At 39.1% G+C, this 22,653-nt stretch overlaps 2 protein-coding genes across 2 annotated transcripts; one reads left to right on the forward strand and one right to left on the reverse strand.

The window, feature by feature from the left end:
• Window positions 1-238: 238 nt before the first annotated feature.
• gtf2e2 (general transcription factor IIE, polypeptide 2, beta) lies at window positions 239-21,273 on the forward strand. Its single transcript, XM_053479415.1, has 8 exons — window positions 239-418; window positions 2,020-2,183; window positions 17,298-17,389; window positions 18,732-18,839; window positions 19,148-19,330; window positions 20,460-20,553; window positions 20,662-20,777; window positions 20,964-21,273. Exons 2-8 carry the CDS (start codon window positions 2,021-2,023, stop codon window positions 21,078-21,080), a joined length of 873 nt encoding a protein of 290 aa, XP_053335390.1. The 5' UTR covers window positions 239-418; window position 2,020; the 3' UTR covers window positions 21,081-21,273.
• Window positions 7,924-10,285, reverse strand: smim18 (small integral membrane protein 18). Its single transcript, XM_053479416.1, has 2 exons — window positions 10,215-10,285; window positions 7,924-8,234 (listed from the first exon to the last, which is right to left on the reverse strand). The coding sequence occupies exon 2, from the start codon at window positions 8,209-8,211 to the stop codon at window positions 7,996-7,998; it is 216 nt and encodes a 71-aa protein (XP_053335391.1). The 5' UTR covers window positions 8,212-8,234; window positions 10,215-10,285; the 3' UTR covers window positions 7,924-7,995.
• Window positions 21,274-22,653: the final 1,380 nt, after the last annotated feature.

Genomic DNA, 22,653 nt, shown 5'->3' on the forward strand with positions numbered 1-22,653 from the left:
ATGGAGGACATGGAGTAAAATACAGTTACACTACATATCTATACGAGCTAAAAGTAAAAAAAAAAAACCTTCCTTTTTTCTATCCCACCCGCATTCCGCAATTCCCGCCTCCTTCTTGAGGATTGGCTGCAATACCGGACTCGTCAAGGTTTCATCCAATCGCAGTTAAGAAGTAAGAATCCAACCAACCAATGCTAGATAAGGATTCCGAAAACGGGTGCGTAGAATAGCAGAAGAAACAAAGACAAAAGTGCGGCGTCGTCTTTTCTCTCGGAAGTCTCGCCATGGTCTAGGTAGTTAGTTAGCTAGTTAGCATCGCTATTCCGTGGCGTTGACAGTTATAATGCAGAACTAAATCAAAGCCTAATGATCTTCGGATTCAAAACGAGAATATAACTGATCTTTCTGTCCCAAACAGGTAGGATATAAATGTGTATCATATTTAAAGTGTGGAAAGGCAGCATGGAGGAGTTCAGCTTCATTCCAGAGTGTTTGTAGTACATATTGTTCGCTTTTCTAAGATGTTTTAAGAGTCAGAGTAATAGATCTGTCTAACTATGACGATAAAATGAGCCAACAAGCTGGTTTATTTTCTTTTGGGATATATTTGCTTATTTGTGATACAGCAGACTGAACACTGAACAGCTGTAAGATAAATTAGTCTCAAAAAAGTGAAAACATTCCAAGACAGATATCTACTGGCATTTAAATAAAAAGCGATTCTTTTTATTTTTAGGTTAATTATCCGTTGGCTAGCATTAGGCCTCATATGAAAAGCTGGGAGTCGATTCCGGAAGGAATCAATTCTCTACAGCATAACTGATTCTACGCTCGGTTCACAAAGCGGTATTGAAACATTGTAACCGAAGAATCGGAATCAGTGTCGACTCTGTGATGTTTGGAGTCGAGTGGACTAATTGATTCGTAATTCGGAATTGGTTTTTATTTGGCGTATAGCTCCTATAGATTCAAGATTCAAAGAACTTTATTAATCCCAGAGGGGAGTTGCTTATGCTAGCTTATAGTTGCTCACAGTTGTTATTTAAAGGAAAAGTAATAAATGATATACAAAAAAAAAAATAGTAAAGATGTTTTAGTTTTGTTTCCTTAACCACTTTAAGATTTGTCTCCAAAAACATGATATCTACGCGCACACACACACACAGGCACCGATAACTGACACCTGTTCTGGTACCTTTCTATCAGATCCATCATTAACCTTTTACACATTAGCGCTTCTGTTGGATCGGACTACATGAGGCCAGCCTTCACTCCCCATGTGTATCAGTGAGCCTTGACCCTGTCGCTGGTACACTGGTTTTCTGTCCTTGGATGACTTTTGGGTAAGTCCTGACCACTGCCGGAATGGCCCACAACACCTGCAGTTTTTTGGAGTTGTTCTGACCCAGTTCTTTGGCCCTTGTCAAAGTCACTCAAATTCTTACGCTTGCCCATTTTTTTTGTTTTTTGCCTCCAACAAATCAACTTCAGGGAAAAAACTTCATTTGCTGCTTAATATATCCCACTTCCAGCCATCATTGTAACGAGATATTAATAATGTATCAACTGTGAGAAGGGCCAAATTGTGATGGCTAGACAACTGGGTCAGAGCAAATCCAAAACTGCAGCTCTTGTTGGATGTTCCTGGTCTGTAGTGGTCAGGACATGACCACTGAACAGGACGTTGTACCAACGACAGGGTCATGGGAGGACAAGGCTCGCATGGGGAGTGAAGGTTCATCCAATAGAAGCTCTAGTGTAGATCAGATTGAAGAAAATGTTAATGCAGATTGCAGTAGAAAGGAGTCCGAACATATAGTGCATTTTTTGGGGAAAGAGAAGACCTTTTTAAATGTAAATCTAGCAATAAACATTAAGTAAAAATACAGCTAGATAGTTCATGAACTTGTCAGCATCAGACAGCTAGTTAAGAACAGTCATGGCTAGATGTAATTAGATTGTTTTGCTCACAACTTTCTTGATGTGCTATGAGTTAATAGTCTTATTGTGTGTGCGTAGGATGGACCCTGCTCTGCTAAGAGAGCGTGAACTCTTTAAGAAGAGGGCTCTGTCCACTCCGACAGTCGAGAAGAGACCGGCGTCCTCCGAAGCTTCTGGATCGTCCAAGAAAAAAAAGAGCAAACCTGACAAGGACTCGTCTTCGGCGTCTAAAAACATCACAGGTTAGGACGTCGCATGCTTTGTGTGTATACATTATGTACTCTCCTAAGCTTGAGGTTTTAGCCTTTTGTACGCAAGACGATTTCAGTGCGTTCTGAGGTTATCTGAGGTTTTAAAAGAGCATTTTTTGCTCTTTATACAATCCATGCAACTGAAATAAATAAACTATGAGTGGCATTAAGGTCAAACCAGGAATCTCTTAATGTACAGAATAACAGATCACGGTTATAAGATGTATGATATGTATGGCCTCCCAGGCTTTTAACGGCCTAAAGATGTGGATGTGGCGTAGAGTGAGGTCAGGAATATAAGGGGGATGTGACGATGACTCCCAACTGAGTTCATTTAATGTGCAAGTGGTGTTGGGGAATGATTGTATCATGCGTGTCCTAATGGACCAGGCGTTTTATTGGCTGCATGTTCACGGGATCGACTGCAGTAAGTTCCGAGCCACTTTGACCGGGATCGTCATTCACGGGTGTGCGGACTTCTTTAAAACATTTTCACAATTTTAATGTTTTCTTGCGGCTAAGAGTCTCATTACCGCACTGTACGTGAAGTCTTTTTTTTTTTTTTTTACTTTTTATGCCCTGATTCATGTGAAGTCCTGGTTTGATGTGAACGCCCCCTCATAGTAGTTATAGTATGTCAATTCAATTCAATTCAATTTTATTTATATAGCGCTTTTAACAATGGTCATTGTCCCAAAGCAGCTTCACAAAAAAAAAAAAAAAAAAAAAATTTAAGATTTTTTTTTTTTTAGAAAAGAAAATATTTGGAAGTGTGTATGTGTGAGAAAAATGTGTCTAGATAATAATGAAATGAATGAATGATGAATGAAATGTCTCTGATGAGCAAGCCAAGGGTGACGGCGACAGTGGCAAGGAAAAACTCCCTGAGATGGCAATAGGAAGAAACCTTGAGAGGAACCAGACTCAACAGGGAACCCATCCTCATCTGGGTGATAACAGATAGAAATAACATCAAGTGTGTTGTGCAGGTGAAAGTTCAATATATCAGAAGTTGTGTAGATTAAGTTCAGCAGTAGGTGCAGAGGGCAGATGGGGTCAGGATCACTGGAAGCACAGGAGCAGGATGTGTAGCTCCAGCCATCATAAAGCAGAATCTAGCTGGAGCAGGTCCTTCTCAAGATGCCTTAGAAACCTCGCAGGGTTGGCCTTTGTCTACTGAAGCTGGCACAATCTCCAGATGTCTCAGGATGGGTAGAAAAATACAGAAAAGATGGAGAGAATTAGCGTAGTTGCCATTCAGGATAAGTGTAATGGAGTATGAGGTTATGGGTTGAGTTACGCGTATGCCAGATTAAAGAGATGCGTCTTGAGCCTACTTTTGAATTGGGAAACCGTGTCTGCTCCCCGAACAGTGTCTGGAAGGCTATTCCAAAGCTTTGGAGCCAGCAGGGATGATAATATAGGTGTTATATGATCATATTTTCTGGATCTAGTGAGAACCCTGGCGGCTGCATTTTGGACTAACTTCAGCTTGTTTATTGAGGATGCAGGACAACCACCTAGTAATGCATTACAATAGTCCAGTCTGGAGGTCATGAATGCATGAACTAGCTTTTCTGCATCAGATACGGATAGGATACTCCTAAGTTTGGCAATATTTCAAAGATGGAAAAAGGCTGTTTTTGTGATATTGGAAATATGATTTTCAAAAGACAAGTTACTGTCTAATATCACGCCCAGGTCTTTTACTGTTGAGCTAGTAGTAACAGTACATCCTTCTAAACGCAGGCTGAATTGTGAAAGCTGTTGTGTGCTGGTTTTTGGGCCGATGAGCAATATCTGTGTCTTATCTGAATTTAGTAAAAGAAAGTTATTGGTCATCCAATCTTTTATGTCCTGGACACACTCTGTTAATCTAGACAACTTGGGTATTTCATCTAGTTTTGTTGAGAGGGATATGTGTATTTATCCAAGTTTAAACACTTGTACATTGTAAAGTCTCAGAATATAATAATAATCAGTAAGCCTCTATTGACTTGTTAAGTCTTGTTATGTAGGTTAAGAATTCCGTTGAAGTTGGGAGCAACAGTTACAGTGACTCATGAATTCTTCTCAAACCTTTCCCTAATAGTCAATACATATGGACTCTTTCTGTCTGACTAAGCATTTAAAAAAGAATGTATTTAATGGTTAGAATGCAAGAGAAAGCTATAAAACTGCTTTTATTTCCACTGCCTGAAATGACATTAAGGAATAGCAGTTAATGACAACTGTGGAAGAAAAGGTGAGCTCTGGAAGACCAAATAAAATAGCCCCAGCATTTGTACAGGTATATGCAATGTGAAGGTGTAGGTGACACAGGACAGGTGGTGAAGCATTCCACTGCGCTGCACTTCATTAGCATCATAAGAAGAAAATGTTAATTACAAACGTGAGCGTCTAAAAACATCTGGAAAAGAGGCAAGAGTTCTGCAATTCCTATATAACTTTTTACTTTTCTTTTAATACAAATACAGAGCTGTAGATGGAATAAAAGGTCATTTTAGTTTTGTTATAAAATCGAAAAAATTAAAGTGAATGAAAATAATGGAGTTTAAAGATTGATTCAGACACAGTAAATAAGAAGAATATTCATAAAAATGACGAGTGATGATGTTATTGTCTTGGCCCACATCTATCTACAATTTTTTTTTTTTTTTTTTTTTTAAATAGTCAAAAATGGTACAACCTGTACTTTTAGTATGCTAATTACTCCCAACCCCCCTTTCATGACACTAAGATCACGTGACCTGAGACATTATATTTTTCTGAAAACAACCATCACGGTGTGGACATCGCTAACTTGAAGCTCTTTACGGAATCTGTCAAAGAAAAAAAAGAAGACCAGCTAGTTTAGACAAAAAGAGTTTTTGTCACATGTGACAATCGCATGTGCATGCTCCTTAATATTCATTAGCTTCTGCCAAATATGGGCGTGTTCACATGATCGGTCTTGTCTGTGTTCAGTTATTTCAGTGTACACATTGCATTTGCTATAGTGACTTCCTTTTCTTTTTTTTATTTATTTAAACATACACTCTTACACATAGACTTAAGAGCCAAAATTCAGTCAATCTTTAAAGATATTCTTGATATTTCTACAACAAGCAACAATGTGTCTGTGGTGTCTGGCACCAGGATATTGGCAGCGGATCCTTTGTGTGTTGCGGGTTGTCGGGTTGGACCTCTGGTTTTATACGGCTCAGCCTGTGGTGCTTGATCAGATTGGGATTTGAGGAGTTTGTGGACCAGATCAGCGACCTTGAGCTGTTTGCCTGCTGGTCCCTCTGTGCTGCAGGTTGTGGTGTACTGGGGGTTCTGGTGCTGTTCTTTCATCGTCACCATTTAAACATTTTTGGTGGTTTGTGCTTCAATGGCTTTTCTGTGGGATTAGACTGGACAGGCTTGCGTCTGGTCCCCACAGTTATGGGCAGTGATCTCTCAAATGGGTAGGGGCTGTGGATTAGTGATCGGAAGGTTAAGACCTTGAGCAAGGCCTTCAACCCTATCTGCTCCAGGGGTGCACAAAGTGGTTCTGCTTGCTGTGAATCTGCCGGAAATATAACACAAGTGGTAGTAGTAGTAGTAGTTTTTCTCCCAAAATACTTAGGTTGGGTTAGGCTTCTTCCTTTTTTCTTTTGATTTATGATTACTTATAACAGATAAGTGTTTCTATTACAGTACACGCGTGCACGGATGTTGATTTATACCAGTAAGAGACGAGCACTAAGATCCAGCAGGGGAGATGATTACCCACAATTCCGCAGCGCAAGAGAGAGAAAAACCATTGGCTCATTTCTAATCACGTGACGCTCGGCGTCAAAACAAGAAGCGCATGCGTGATGCATGATACTCGTAACCAAGACTTCAAGTCAAAATGTATTAAAAATCTTTGCTCGTCTTGCGGAACACTCGCAAAACGCGTTACTCACAATTCGAGGTTTCACTCTATGCTAAATAACAAAAAAAATAAAATAATAAATTTTTTCTTTAATTCCTGGTCAGAATTAAGACTTGTTTCATATCAGATTTTATAGAATTAGAGTTTGGAACAATATTTGAGCTTTAAATGAGTAAAGGTGAGGGGTGAAAGTGCTCCACTCTAAAGCAACCAGATGCGCTGGATTTGTAACTCAAACCAATCATTATGAAACGGAATGTGATACATTAACCATTTAATCTCATCAGTCTTGTTTCTGCGTTAATGGGATCCCAAAAATCGCAATAGAAATTCAGTTAATTGTACAGCTCTGCTGGGAGGCATGTTCAGAATAATGGAATAAAAAATTAAATTTTACCTTCAGTGTGCGGGAATTTTATGATCACTCCATAGTGTTTGCAAAAAGATAAAAAACAGATTCACGATATCCTTTTGTAGGTTGTTTTATTAGTGCAGGTAAGTGTTGATACCAACAATGGAATTAGACCACACTTTAAATAACAGTCTACACAATCATGCACACATTATGGCGGATGTTCAAGTCAAACCGGGACTTTTTGATTGTGCAGAATAACAGAACAGAGAGTTATAAGAGTAAAAACTCCCTTTATTTCTCTATATAATCCTCTTCTACACTAATGCACTTATCCCAGTGTTTTACTAAAGCTTGGATTCCATCAAGGTAGAAAGTTTTCTCAGTACACCGGAGCCACAATCAGACTTCCTGCTTCATGTTTAAAACGCCGGCCTCCCAGGAACTCCTTTTACAGCTTAAACATGTCAAAATGACTTGGAGAGGTCAGGACTGTATGAGGGACGTGGCACTGACGCCCAGCCGAGTTCCTCTAATGTGTAAGTGATGTGTGTAAAGGATTTTGTGTACAGGACCGACAGACAGATGTTACTCTTCCAACAAGTTTATCTGTTTATTTTTAACTTCCACTTGCTCCAATCACAAGAAATTTCATTAAGTCCCGCTTTGACTTGAACACCCCTTGTACATTTCTTACTTCAGTGCTCTTAGTCAACGTTCTAACTATTTGAACAAAGAAAAAAAAATTCGTCTTTACAATTAAAGTGCACATTAATAAGGCTAAGTATATTATAACATATTAATCTATTTAAAGGCCAGTTGGTCAAATGTGCTCATGGATGTTAAAGCTGTAATCATTTATATATGATTTTATATAAATGACTATAAATAAACTTGTATATACCTCAGTGACCTGGCCTTTTTAGTACATGGTGGATTCAGTACCCGCAGCAGTAGCTGTTTAACTCCAGCCTTGGTAGCGTCCATAAAACAATTGCGCGCTAAATTAGCTGCGATTGCCGCCTTCAAAAGTCCCCCACGTGGAGGACATGATCAGCATGCTGTAATGGTGCTGCTGCAGGAGACGGCAGTAGGTAGGTATTGTAAGTGCGGGGGTTTAGGGAGGGAACAGTCCTGCGTTCTGTTTACAGATTAATAAAGAACTGGCTTATTAATCGTCTGCCTTGCTGTTTCCCCTGCCATCTCATCAAACAGTGACTGACGAATGTTTTAGTGCAGCATGTTTTATACATTTCATTCCCACACATTACTTTATTTCAATAGCATGAATTTGTTGCGATAGTTTTACAAGGATTGCTTGCACACACTTTATTTTTGCCCTTAATGTTAATGGCAATAATAGTTAACAACCAATTTTATTATTATTATTTTTTTTAATATTGCTATTTACACAGTACGCCATACAATCAGTGTTTTATTCATAGAGACTTTTTATAAAATCATGCACTGAAATATAACGTCATCCATCCAAGTTGCGAGTTTATCACTCAACAGTTCCAGCATTGGCTTCATGGCCGTCCGTGCTCCGCCTATACGATTTCATCGCTGGTGCCGCGTCGGTTGCTCGCAGTCTTGGTCTTGTCAAAGCAGGCACAGTCGAGCAGCTCGTAGAGGAAGGCCAGAGTAGCGAGGGAGAGTACGGTGATGATGAAGAGGAGGAGGATTACAAAGCAGGCAACGTTCCAGCCATCATGGAAGGGGAACACTTGCTGCACCGACGCAGTGCCAAAACCAGATACGTTCATAGTGATCTAGCAGGAGGAAAAGACTGAAACATAGAGAAATGCTGAATGAGGGAGAGAGAAAGGAGAGATCTTATTAGCTTCAAGAGAGGGAAGAAAGATAGTAACGTTAAGGGAATAGTTGTTAATGGCTGTCATAGGCATAACGGGAACTTACTAAGGGATGAACTGGCAGGAATATAACCCATGCGCATATGCTGTTAAAGGAAAATCACATTTATACCACCACTTGCCCTGTGTCATAGATTAAATCTTTGTTCATGTGACCCAACAGTATGCACGTGATGAGGATGAAATTGATTATTTCCCTTCTGGTAAAATACTGATTATTTATCTACAGCTGGAGGTTACCTGTGATTTCTGCTCCTGCCCAAGCACTATGACATCACTATGTACACATTTAGAGCTCATTGAGCCAAACAACTTTCACATTGCATGCCATAGGTTCAACTCAACACCCAACAGGAAGTCAGTTAGTTTGGGTCGTTCGCGAAAACGCACCCAAAGGAATTTGATATACTCCTCCGAGGGGATTTATACGATCGCCACCGAACCGATGTGATCTAAAACATTAAGGATGCAAAATTGCAGAGAGATTTTTGATATTTCAAACGGGTCAGCTGTGAGGATGCCTTAAACTTATGCTGTAAAGCAATTAATAACTTTCTGTGGGACATCACGTTCAGTGACAACATAGTGTGATGCTTTTTTAAAACAAAAATTATTTTAACCAGCATCTGGGGCTTTTTGGAGATCTAAACATAAGATTCCCCCTTTTCAAAAATTAAGTCATACTGGTATTGGGATATCCCCTTTAAATGCATGTGCCCACTGTGCCTGTTGACTGAGTTGCGCCCAGGGTGCTTGGGCCCGCTCATCGTTGCTTGCAACTATATATTTTATTATTTTTATTCTTAAATATAAAATATGTATTATCTGGTCTAGCTAATTTTAAAGCATTTTTTATGCAAAATCAAATTGTGTGTGGAAATACAAAAAAGAATAGAGGGGAAAAAAACTTTTTGCCTTTTTAAATTTTTGTATTGTTTGAGCCTATTATGACATCATATAAAAAGATCCCCCCATTATTCCCCAAGCACAAGTTTTAAGTTTAAAATATGACAGTAGTTTAAGGGTTTGGTCCGGATGTTGGTGCTGTGCAGCTGCCAGGCCTGAAATATAATCTAGTTAGGAGTGTAATATAATCTATGTTGTGTGTGTGTTTGTTGTCTGTGTATATGCTTGGTGCATCCCTCTGGTACTTGTAGCCATGTTATTTTAGAAAACCCCTTCTGTCTGTATAGCTGTCTGCGTAGCTCCTTATTCATCCGTCTCTCTCTCTATGTCTGTCACACATACACATACACTCACACACAGAGTTCTTTTTAACCACACAGACAGATGGTTCCCTGTTTTCTGTGTCCCAGATGACCTCCTCCTCCTCCTCTTCCTCCTCCCCACTGTGTCATCGCATTAGGTGGTTTTGTTTTGTTCCCCGCTTTGGACATCTTAAGCACAAAACCAACGTAAATTTGCTTTTATATCTCCACAACCAGTGTTTTTAATTATGATTACCGGGTTTATTATTATGCGGTGACCTTGTTTATTATTATTATTATTATTATTATTATTATTATTATTATTATTATCATTGCAATAATAATTATAAAATTACAAAACCCCAAATCTGCATAGTCTGTTATTTCAAGCTGAAACACACCCACCTGTATTTCTTTAATACTGCATTTTTTAATTCACATTGCTGCATATTAGTGAGACTCATTTTAGCAGTATTTGGTCAGCATTCATGTTGTCTAAATCCAGTTGTACCTGACTTCGCAGTATGTACGCTGTGTATTTGTTGATCCTGTTCTCTTACTGATGAACTAGCAGTGCCCTATAAGCGTGTGCATGTATGGGCGGGCTTGACTCATTTTTTGTGCTGCGCAGATAACCCTATTATGGCTCCTCATAATAAACCTGACAAAAAATGAAGAACGCCATACCTGCGAATCTGAGCCGAAGTGTCCGCCCACACGTCTGGACTGTTTTCTGCCTCTGTCTCGCCTCGTCTCGGCTTGTTTGTTTCCCCCTTTCTGTTTCTTTTCCTCTCTCCACCCAGCTCCGTCCTGCTGCAATACCATTGCTCAGCATCCCTGTCCGTTAAAGGAGACGATATCTCGCACTGCGTTAATTATGCATGAAGCCTGCCGGGATTGGCTGAGCCCTGGTGGGGCTAGAATGCGTTTTAACTAGGCAGTGATGCAGCCATTGTTCAGCTATTTTTTCTTTTTCATATTTCTAATTCTTATATCCAGCACATTTTATGGCAAGGAGATACCTTTAGCAACCAGCATTGTTTGTTATTGCAATCCAAGCACTGCAGATGAGGGATTTTTGTTTCACTTTCTTTAACACATCTTTTAAACCCGGTTCTCATTAAACTGCTAACAAATATGTAGCAGGTATGATTTATTGCCTTTTTATTTATTTATTCATACATTTATCATGGATTAAATGTGTATATGCAAGAGCGAATTGTGACAAACGACAAATACAGTATAGTATATTCATTTACTTTTTTTTTTTTTTTTTTTTTTTTTTTTTTTTTACATGTAGTCCCCGACTAGTGATTAGTGGAAAATAATAGAAAAGTACCTATTCTAATTCATGCTTTTCTTTATTGACAATAAAGATCGGACACTCGAAACTAAACAATCACACGCAAAGAAATGGATCATTAATACAAGTAAATTAAAATAACATCAGAGAAAAAGTGGAACCATAGTGCAACAATAACGGTTTAACATCGGCATGTTAATTGCAGAGGAACAATATATGAGGAAACATTCGGTATTATATATGTACAGTCGTGGCCAAAAGTTTTGAGAATTACATAAATATTGAAAATTGGAAAAGTTGCTGCTTAAGTTTTTATAATAGCAATTTGCATATACTCCAGAATGTTATAAAGTGATCAGATGAATTGCATAGTCCTTCTTTGCCATGACAATTAACTTAATCTCAAAAAAACCTTTCCACTGCATTTCATTGCTGTCATTAAAGGACCCGCTGAGATCATTTCAGTAATCGTCTTGTTAACTCAGGTGAGAATGTTGATGAGCACAAGGCTGGAGATCATTATGTGAGGCTGATTGGGTTAGAATGGCAGTCTTGACATGTTGAAAGGAGGGTGATCCTTGAAATCATTGTTCTTCCATTGTTAACCATGGTGACCTGCAAAGAAACGTGTGCAGCCATCATTGCGTTGCATAAAATGGCTTCACAGGCAAGGACATTGTGGCTACTAAGATTGCACCTAAATCAACAATTTATAGGATCATCAAGAACTTTAAGGAAAGAGGTTCAATTCTTGTTAAGAAGGCTTCAGTGCGTCCAAGAAAATCCAGCAAGCGCTAGGATCGTCTCCTAAAGAGGATTCAGCTGCGGAATCTGTGTGCCACCAGTGCAGAGCTTGCTCAGGAATGGCAGCAGGCAGGTGTGAGCGCATCTGCATGCATAGTGAGACTTTTGGAAGATGGCCTGATGTCAAGAAGGACAGCAAAGAAGCCACTTTTCTCAAAAAAAACATCAGGAACAGATTGATCTTCTGCAAAAAGTATGGTGAATGGACTGCTGAGGACTGGGGCAAAGTCATATTCTCTGATGAAGCCTCTTTCTGATTGTTTGGGGCATCTGGAAAAAGGCTTGTCCGGAGAAGTCCTGTGTCATGCCAACAGTAAAGCATCCTGAGACCATTCATGTGTGGGGTTGCTTCTCATTCAAGGGAGTGGGCTCACTCACAATTTTGTCCAAAAACACAGCCATGAATAAAGAATGGTATCAAAACACCCTCCAACAGCAACTTCTTCCAACAATCCAACAACAGTTTGGTGAAGAACAATGCATTTTCCAGCATGATGGAGCACCATGCCATAGGGCAAAAGTGATAACTAAGTGGCTCGGGGACCAAAACGTTAAAAATTTGGGTCCATGTCCTGGAAACTCCCCAGATCTTAATCCCATTGAGAACTTGTGATCAGTCCTCAAGAGGCGGGTGGGCAAACAGAAACCCACTAATTCTGACAAACTCCAAGAAGTGATTATGAAAGAATGGGTTACTATCAGTCAGGATTTGGCTCAGAAGTTGATTGAGAGCATGCCCAGTCGAATTGCAGAGGTCCTGAAAAAGAAGGGCCAACACTGCAAATACTGACTCTTTGCATAAATGTCATGTAATTGTCGATAAAAGCCTTTGAACCGTATGAAGTGCTTGTAATTATATTTCAGTACATCACAAACAATTGAAACAAAAATCTAAAAGCAGTTTAGCAGCAAACTTTGTGAAAACTAATATTTGTGTCATTCTCAAAACTTTTGGCCACGACTATAATTTCATTTATTGTGTGTGTATATATATATATATATATAATTATATAATTTATTTATGTGTATGTATTTTGGTAAAAAATTATATTTTATCAGGCAGTACTAGTCTGGCATTTCTCGTTTACAGTGTGGCAACAAAGTTGCTTTTTAATCCTTCAGGCGCTGAATAAAAGGGAAGATCAATATCGTTCTACGCTTTTTGTTTGTCTGCGGCATTTTGTGATGATCCCTAAATCATTCGTTGCGCCGTAGAGAATAATAGTGTTTACGTTTTTAAACATGTATAATTTAAGGTGGATGTAGCTTAAAGACAATGTAGAGAGGAAATACAGAGGTGTGAAAAACTATTTGCGCCCTTCCTGATTTCTTATTCTTTTGCATGTTTGTCACACTTAAATGTTTCTGCTCATTAAAAACCGTTAACTATTAGTCAAAGATAACATAATTGAACACAAAATGCAGTTTTTAAATGAAGGTTTACGTTATTAAGGGAGAAAAAAAATCTCCAAATCTACATGGCCCTGTGTGAAAAAATAACTTAACTGTGGTTTATCACACCTGAATTCAATTTCTGTAGTCACCCCCAGGCCTGATTACTGCCACACCTGTTTCAATCAAGAAATCACTTAAATAGGAGCTACCTGACACAGAGAAGTAGACCAAAAGCACCTCAAAAGCTAGACATCATGCCAAGATCCAAAGAAATTCAGGAACAAATGAGAACAAAAGTACTTGAGATCTATCAGTCTGGTAAAGGTTATAAAGCCATTTCTAAAGCTTTGGGACTCCAGCGAACCACAGTGAGAGCCATTATCCACAAATGGCAAAAACATGGAACAGTGGTGAACCTTCCTAGGAGTGGCCGGCCGACCAAAATTACCCCAAGAGCACAGAGACAACTCATCCGAGAGGCCACAAAAGACCCCAGGACAACATCTAAAGAACTGCAGGCCTCACTTGCCTCAATTAAGGTCAGTGTTCACAACTCCACCATAAGAAAGAGACTGGGCAAAAATGGCCTGCATGGCAGATTTCCAAGGCGCAAACCACTTTTAAGCAAAAAGAACATTAAGGCTCGTCCAATTTTGCTTAAAAAACATCTCAATGATTGCCAAGACTTTTGGGAAAATACCTTGTGGACCGACGAGACAAAAGTTGAACTTTTTGGAAGGTGCGTGTCCCGTTACATCTGGCGTAAAAGTAACACAGCATTTCAGAAAAAGAACATCATACTAACAGTAAAATATGGTGGTGGTAGTGTGATGGTCTGGGGTTGTTTTGCTGCTTCAGGACCGGGAAGGCTTGCTGTGATAGATGGAACCATGAATTCTACTGTCTACCAAAAAATCCTGAAGGAGAATGTCCGGCCATCTGTTAGTCAACTCAAGCTGAAGCGATCTTGTGCTGCAGCAGGACAATGACCCAAAACACACCAGCAAATCCACCTCTGAATGGCTGAAGAAAAACAAAATGAAGACTTTGGAGTGGCCTAGTCAAAGTCCTGACCTGAATCCTATTGAGATGTTGTGGCATGACCTTAAAAAGGCGGTTCATGCTAGAAAACCCTCAAATAAAGCTGAGTTACAACAATTCTGCAAAGATGAATGGGCCAAAATTCCTCCAGAGCGCTGTAAAAGACTCGTTGCAAGTTATCGCAAACGCTTGATTGCTGCTAAAGTTCAGGGGGCAATTACTTTTTCACACAGGGCCATGTAGGTTTGGATTTTTTTTCTCCCTAAATAACAAAAACCATCATTTAAAAACTGCATTTTGTGTTTACTTGTGTTATCTTTGACTAATAGTTAAATGTGTTTGATGATCAGAAACATTTTGTGTGACAAACATGCAAAAGAATAAGAAATCAGGAAGGGGGCAAATAGTTTTTCACACCACTGTATATGTGGCTATTGAATTCGAAGATGCAAATATCAAACTAACTTTACCGCGGACACAAACCGGGTCAGTAGCGTACTGTATGTAGTGAGCATAATAACGTCAATAGATACATTTGTTACATGGACCACAAAAAAGCAGGTGATTCAGCACTATCAGCCTAATCAACCAAAAAGCCAGCCGAAAGGGAAATATGATTAAGCCTATGTTGCGCTTGGATTCATGGTGGGGATGGTGGGGGCAGAGGAGAGACCTGTGTGTTTTGTGTCTTAAACCGCTGGCAGCAGACAGCAAGAGACCCAACAAAGTAGGAAGACACTTAGAGACAACACACCCCAGTCAGGTTAAGTAAGCCTGTTATAACAATTACATGTGTATTTTATCTGTTTTGAACATGGTGTTATTTGATCTTATTGGTTTAGAAATTGATATTTCAATAAATAGTAAACTTGGCCGATTTCGTTATTATTTTGTTGACAAGTGGAGCTTGAAAATTCACCCACCCCCTTAAGTGGAGAATGACAGAAAATGTTTAAGAACCACGTGGTGAATTAAGGTGAATAATCCTAATTTTTGAAAATCCTCAATGAGACAAAGTGGCGCAAATGGCATCCTGGATTCCCCTTGCAAACTTGGTTTGCAGTCTAAGTAGAATCAACATGTGTGCGTGTGTCAGTTGTCCTACACACTAACCCCCTTTCTCCTTGTCCCTATCTTCAGTGATTATTTTCAAATGTAAAGTGCAGGTTAAAGTTTACAGTCTAAGTAAAGTTAACATCCGTGTGGGAAAGTCATTCTACACAGTTGTGAAGTTCAATTAGTAAGGTCATTCATTCTGTGAAAAAACTGTTGTCATACTGGTGGCCCTTATTTAAGAACGAAGGCAGCACGTATGTTGTACATGCTGGTTCTAGGGCATTTCTCTTTGAAATTCTGAGTAAAATGGGTCTTTCCGGACATTGTTCGGGAGAACAGAGTGCTTTGATTTAAAAGTTAATTGGAAAGGGGAAATGATAAAAAATAAAAAAAAAAGATCAGCAAAATTATATCAAAGTCTTTAAAATGGCAACCAAACCCAGTAAGACATGGAAGAAAATGGAAAACTACAATTTGAATAGATAGTCAGGTTGAGGTGCAGGCCAGTGAAGTTCTTTTACACCAGACTCGTTCACCCATATCTTTTGTCATGTTAGAACACAAGGGGCCATCCCCAAACTGTTTCCACAAAGTTTGAAGCATGAAATTGTTCAAAATGTCTTGGTATGGAACTAAGACTCCGTCCACACAAAGACTATCCCTATCCGATCATTTTTTTGCGTAAACACAGCGTCGTCTCAAGAAATATCTGCGTACACACGAAACCACTGAAAACGGTGTAGTATATATGCCAGACCAGTATGGGGCGCTGTAATTCTGCCATACAGATACACTATACACGGAGAAGAAGACTTTGAGCATGCGCATAACCTTCGCGCTGTATACGAACCAAGATGGTGTTGTCCATTATCGCTTGTTGCTCATAACAGTTGCAAAGAAGCAGTATATTTTGCTGTAATAAAGCTAGTAGGCTTTGTAGCAACATGAACACAATCATGTAGTCCGCCATTATTGTTGTTGCTGTTACGTGTGACGCAGCGACACGTAATGTGATGACATCGTTTCACAAAATCTACGGACTGGCCGTACACACGAAGACGCAAGGGTGTCGTTTTCAGATTTATCCACTTTGGGACCTGGTTTCAAAAAATAGCGGTTTTAGTCTCCTAAAACGCCGGATCCGTGTGGAAACGCAACTCCTGAAAAACAACCCCACACCATAATCCCCCCCCTCTTTACACTTGGCACAATGCGGTCAGTCAAGTACTGTTCTCCTGGCATCTCCAATCCATTCTATCGCAAATGTATGTTTGAAGCAATCTGTGTGGCTAAGTACTTGATTTTATCCACCTGTAACCATAAAAGTGTTAGGAACACCTGAACAGCGGAATGGTGGACAACAGAACGAGCCTTTCCTAAGCACTAAAGAAGGTTAGGTTATCAGATACCCGCTAGCCTAGCCTCCTCTTCCTTCTTCTTCTTTATTGTTTAATGGCGATTGGAATCCTGTAGGTTACATTACCACCAACTGTAGGTTTCGTTCTTCAGTCCAGCCTTCCTTAAAAACGTCTAATGCTTTCTTCCATGATCTTGTCTAGTCTTGTTCTGGGTTTTAAACTTTGCTCCTGCTTTATCTGGCACTTCCACACAATCTTGACTTGAGTTGAAGTTCTGTAGGTGGCATTACCTACAGAATCTCTCCAAATTAGAATCTATAGACAGAATCTATAGATCTGTCTCTCTCTCCCTCTCTTCCCTGCCCTTTAAAGCCGACTTTTCAAAGTGTCCAGCCTTCGTCAAAAAAAAAAACATTAAGTGCTTCCTTCCCTAATCCGTGACTTGCTTTGTGCTGTACAATAATGGGGGGAAAAGTGGAAACAGCAGGAAATGTACCTTTGAACAGCAGGAAATGTGTTTTCACTCAGACAGGAGAGACATCTGAATTATTTAAACGTGGATTTTGCATAAGAGGTCACCTTTAAATTGTTACATCATGTCTTTTATTCATTGCATATAAAAAGAGAAATCGTTTTTAAATCCATGTCTAGTACCCTTATTAAACTTAATAATCTCCATCAGATTTCATGTTCCTTTTGATTTCATTTATATGACTTATCTATAAACATAGATAAAAAAGTGTCATCACTGAATAGTTGTTGCAGTTCTTCATGCCCTTTTATGTCTTTGTGACTGTCTTTTTTTTTTTAAAGATTCCACTAATGGATCCTTCAATCTCAAAGCTCTCTCTGGAAGCTCAGGCTACAAATTTGGCGTCCTTGCACGAATCGTCAACTACATGAAGGTAACTCAACCATTAGAGACATAATCCCTAGTGAGTCACGCCACATATCACCAGAGCAGTTCTGCAAACTATAAAAACTGCACAAATTAGCTTTCTACACAAGAGCGCAAAGCAGCTCAGCCAGACTGCGCGAATTTACACGAGAGTGCAGCAGTGTATACGGAGTACAAATAATTTGGCATCTGGGAAAACAGATGGTCTTAGTCGAGGTAGCTGCTGAAGAATCTGACCACCTGGGGTAGAAAGCTGTTCTGGAGTGTAGCACTAATGTCCTGAATGCTTTCACATGTTAACTGTTGTAGATCCGGCAGCAAGGTGAAGCACATGGTTATATAAATATAATATAAAAGTGTAGTAGTAGTACTGGATTCTCAATTCTGACTGGTCAGAGGTAGTTAATTAATTTTCTAACAATAGGCTAAATCAATAGGTTTGGATCAATAGGTATGGCAGCTGTAGAACATCAGTGGATTGAAAAAATCGGTAGATGTTTTTTTCATTAAGGAAACTTAACATTGTGGCTTTTTGATATAAAAAAAAAGTTCTATTACTTTGTTTTCATGGCTTCTCTAGAACATAATAAGCTGCACTTATGCAGCTCATTTTTTTATATTAACACCAAGAGAGAGCAACAGGAAAGAGGAAACGACTGTGTAGCTGTTTTTCATCCAGGTCGAGACTGTAATATTTCACAGTAATAGATATCACTATTAACCGAAAAAGTATTACAACCTGGCGTGTCAAGCAGAACCAAACATTTCAGGCCATGTCGTTATTGAAAATTATTCAGCTTCACGTAGCGATGAGAACATCTATAGGTTTCTCCTCATTACACTCTACATGGCACACAGTGCTTTCTAAATAAGTTTATCTAAACAGCTTGTAGGTATAATGGGTGGTCGATTCTGTTTTGTATCACGATTCTCATGTGTGGCAATTTATGTACAGTATGTAGTCAACCAGAATAATGGTTTTACCGCCCACCGTCTCACGGTGATTGAAGCCAATTGTTTGTGGGTTTTTTAAAATTGTCAAAAAATACTCTACATTTCATATTGAATCGGGACATTAATAACTGAATCGCAGTACAAATTAAATCAGCAGATTGGTATCGTGATCTCCTAATATCGGCTGGTGTGTGGTGATTCCCATCCCTAGTATGATGACAGAAAAGCTAAAACCTGCTCATGAATGTTTAATAACTTTTTAAAGTGTATTACATTGGATGACTTTTTTTTGTTCTTTAAATAGAAGTCCTGAAATGAAATATTTACACACTATCCTGATACAGCACTAATTTAACTGAATGCTGTCTCTCTCTCTCTCTCTCTTTCACTCCAAGACCAGGCATCAGAGAGGAGACACTCATCCCCTATCTCTGGAAGAGATTTTAGATGAGACCAAGCTGTTGGACATCGGCTTAAAGCAGAAGCAATGGCTCATGACCGAGGTGGGTTATGAATTAACTGTAGGGACTAAATATTTTATTAATACTTTAGTAAAACCTATAACACAGACTTTTAAAAGTAAAAATATTGAGACAATAGGTTCATGAACAAGTTGCAGGGAGTCATGATTAACTCGGCATCTAATTGCATCCAAAGCTGTAACTAAGTAGTAATAGCTGGTATTAATTTGTCCTTTTACACTCAAGTCTCGAAAGCGAAAAACGCTAATATTTCATTAACATTCTTGGTGCTAGAGTAATGAAAAGAAATTTACAAATGTGTAAATTTTCATTTTGTTGTTCTGCCCCAGGCCTTGGCAAGTAACCCCAAGATAGATGTGCGTGAAGGGAAATATGCCTTTAAACCTAAATACCATCTGAAGGACAAGAAAGCACTGATCAGATTGCTGGATAAGCACGATCAACAGGGTTTAGGAGGAGTGCTGCTGGATGATGTGGAGGAGGGGCTGCCCAACTCTGCCAAGGCCATTAAGGTACAAAAGCTTGTTTTTATTAGTTCAAATAAGAAATATGATGGTCCTGTCATTAGGGGAAACTAGCTGACTGGAGTGTGCTATGGATATCTCTATTAACTCTACCTGTACTTGGAAGATATGATTTAAAACAGTAAATCTGAATTGCCAGTCTTCCACACTTCGGTTATGTTGGCCGCACTGTCTTTATCAGCACTTTCCGTTCAATGCTACTGGCTCCTCAGTCACTTCTGTGCAAATGTAAATGTAACAAGACAATCGTATAATAATTAGTTTTTTTGAGAATCATTAGGAAAGGGAATCATTACCGGTGACGAGACGTGAGTCTTGAGAGTGATCGAAAACATTCTTAATCGCCGACCAAGAAATAGTTCAAAATCAACCATCAGCTGAAAAATTCATCAATGCTTATAGTTTTCTGGGGACCAGTATTGAAACATTATCAGGAAAATGGTTCAACAATAAACAGCGCTTGTTACAGTGAGGCGTTTATTGAAGAGCTAAAGCCTTGACTGCGGATTAAACATAGAGGCGTTGTCCATCCGTCTTATAGTCAATGATCTCGCTCTGTCGAACTTTAACCTGTTTGATCAGCTCTACGGGGACGAATAGTCACTTCTGATGAGGACTTAAAGACAGCGGTGCATTTGTGGCTCACAGAACACGAAAGCTTGTTGACTGATGGACAAAGTGTATAGAAAACCAAGGAGATTATGTCGAACAATGTGTGTATTTAAAAAAAAAAAAATGTAATTGTAACTAATTCAACAGGCAAAGTGCGGATAATTTTCGACTCACCCTTGTGGTTTAACAGTTAAGGGATTTGACTTGGTGGCCGAGCTCATGACGTAATACCCACCGTATCATAGACATCCCCATTAAGTTCAAATAAACTTGAATGACATTTATGTGGAGAATACATGTCAAGAATGAAGGGAACTTAATAATTAGACATAATCAGCATTTGGTCTGAGGGGGTGAGAAAAACAATGGGGCGCATCTTCCTCCAAGAAGAGTTTTCCTAATTTGTGAAATTATTAATGCTTATAAAGCATCGCATATGCGCCAAAGGCTGTGATGTGAAGGTCAGGGAACAGCTCCTGCTATATTAAGTTAACTCTGTGTGCAGGCTCTGGGAGATCAGATCATCTTTGTGTCCAGACCTGACAAGAAGAAGATTCTGTTCTACAATGACAAACACTGTCACTTCGAAATAGATGAAGGTAACTGATGGTCTTTTCCATGTAAATGCATGAACACAGTCTGTCCAATCAATACTGCTTTGAAGGTGTGCTTCATAAACATTCTGTGGTTGTTCTGTCGCTCTTCAGAGTTCCAGAAGCTGTGGCGTAGTGTTCCAGTGGATTCCATAGACGATGACAAGATTGAGGATTACCTGAAGAGACAGGGCATCTCATCCATGAAGGATACAGGACCAAAGAAAATTGTGCGTTTGCATCATATACACATGTCTCTAACGTTTAATTTATACTTAAATTATTATTCCACAGCTATTACTGTCCCAGCTGTTGCTATAGAAACACTTTCTGGTTAATCAGAATATAGCATTAACCAGCACTCTGGTACAAGTTTTCATAATAAGCCATCATGATCTCCTCTGTTTGTCTTACAGACGCCAGTCCAAAAGAGAAAGAAGCCAGCAACACAGAAGAAGAGACGGTTCAAGACTCACAACGATCATCTGAATGGTGTTCTGGAGGACTACTCTGACGGAGTCCCAAAGAAGTGACCCGTGTTCATAAACGTTCCACACGAGTTAGGATAAGGACTCTGTGTGTACACTGTATCTCATTGCCAAAACCACATAGAGACAGAGACAAAGTTCTAATGTGAAATGAGTGTAAATATTTTCTTTTTGTGCCAGCACTTTAACATGTATGTTGAAGGCTCTTTTTTGTTTTTTAAATAAAACTTTACAATCACTTATTGTTGATGATCTTTTTTATAAATTAGTAAAAATATATATGTATATTTATATTGCATTGTAAGTGATAAGTACTGTATGTAGGTAAGCAAAAGACACTTTCTTAAAAATGATGCTGGTTAACTCCAGAGACCTGCAACATTACCTTCTACACTCACTCACTCGTCTATACCTCTTAATCCTGTATACAGCGTCGCAGGGGACCTATCCCAAGAGACTAGGGGCACAAGATGGGGTCACTCTGAACAGGTTGCCAATCCATTACAGGGTACACATACTACTCTAATAATTAAGAAAAAAATGTTATGCAAAATTTCCCAACTAAAAGATGCTCTAGATAATTGATATACTAAGGTAATAATAATAATAATAAGTGTATTACCAATTTGCTGTACCTCAGGTAAACCAGTGGCTAATAATATCCTAAATTAGTTTTCCTTTCTTCTATTTATTTAGCTTTTTTTGTGTGTCTCAAGTCATTTCCCTTTATTATTAGCAATAAATTTGTTTGCGATAAGTGTTATTCAGTTAGCTCTGATGAAGAAGGTTGCAGCATTAGGAAAGCAAGTCCAGAGTTTGGACTTAGGGTTAGTGAGCATGAGAGCTGTGTAGTTCCTGTAGGGAACTTCACAAATGGTATTAATTAGTGGTGAATGGGTGATGACTTAAAGGCATATTTGCACACCTAAAGCTAATGCCTACAAGAGAAAACCTCTTCTCCATTTCACGTTTCCCCTCAGTAAAGTGCTCCCCTGGGAAAAAATGAAAACGTTCTGGTTTATTAAAAATACTTTTCCTTCTTTCTTTTTTTTCTTTATTAAAGACGAGAACATTAGCTAGGAAGAGGAAGAAGCCAGCAACAGGCTAACAGCCACTTTAGCAAGGTTTATACAGAGCCAGGCATAGCAAGTGATCTTAAATGTGTGGACAAACATATATATATATATATATATATATATATATACTTTTTTTTTACTGTACATGTATGCGCTTGTGATATACACCTACAACAGTAAGGGGTTTGTTAAGAGTAACTTCGTAAAGGTGTATAAATTAGTGATTAGGATGTCTGGTGCTATAATATGCTCAGGCCAGGTTATGGTCGTTGAACCATTGGATCTCCAGGTGGTGTTTAAAAAAACAACAACAATGTGACCTTTATAGATAATTGGATTACTTTTGAGGGCAAGACTGACATGTTAGGGCAGGATGGTGGTCATCCCTCTCAGAAAGGTGCTGCCCTTATTTCTTTCAGCATAGCTGATGGTCTAAGGAACAAGCCTAGGCCATGGAGCAGACAAATAAGCTGAAGTGACTGGACCATGCACTAGTTACACGGAGTTGTCAATCAGCTTCCACCATATTGAATACTTTTTTT

The sequence above is a fragment of the Clarias gariepinus genome, chromosome 20 (genome assembly GCF_024256425.1).
Source record: "Clarias gariepinus isolate MV-2021 ecotype Netherlands chromosome 20, CGAR_prim_01v2, whole genome shotgun sequence".
Taxonomy (NCBI): domain Eukaryota; kingdom Metazoa; phylum Chordata; class Actinopteri; order Siluriformes; family Clariidae; genus Clarias; species Clarias gariepinus.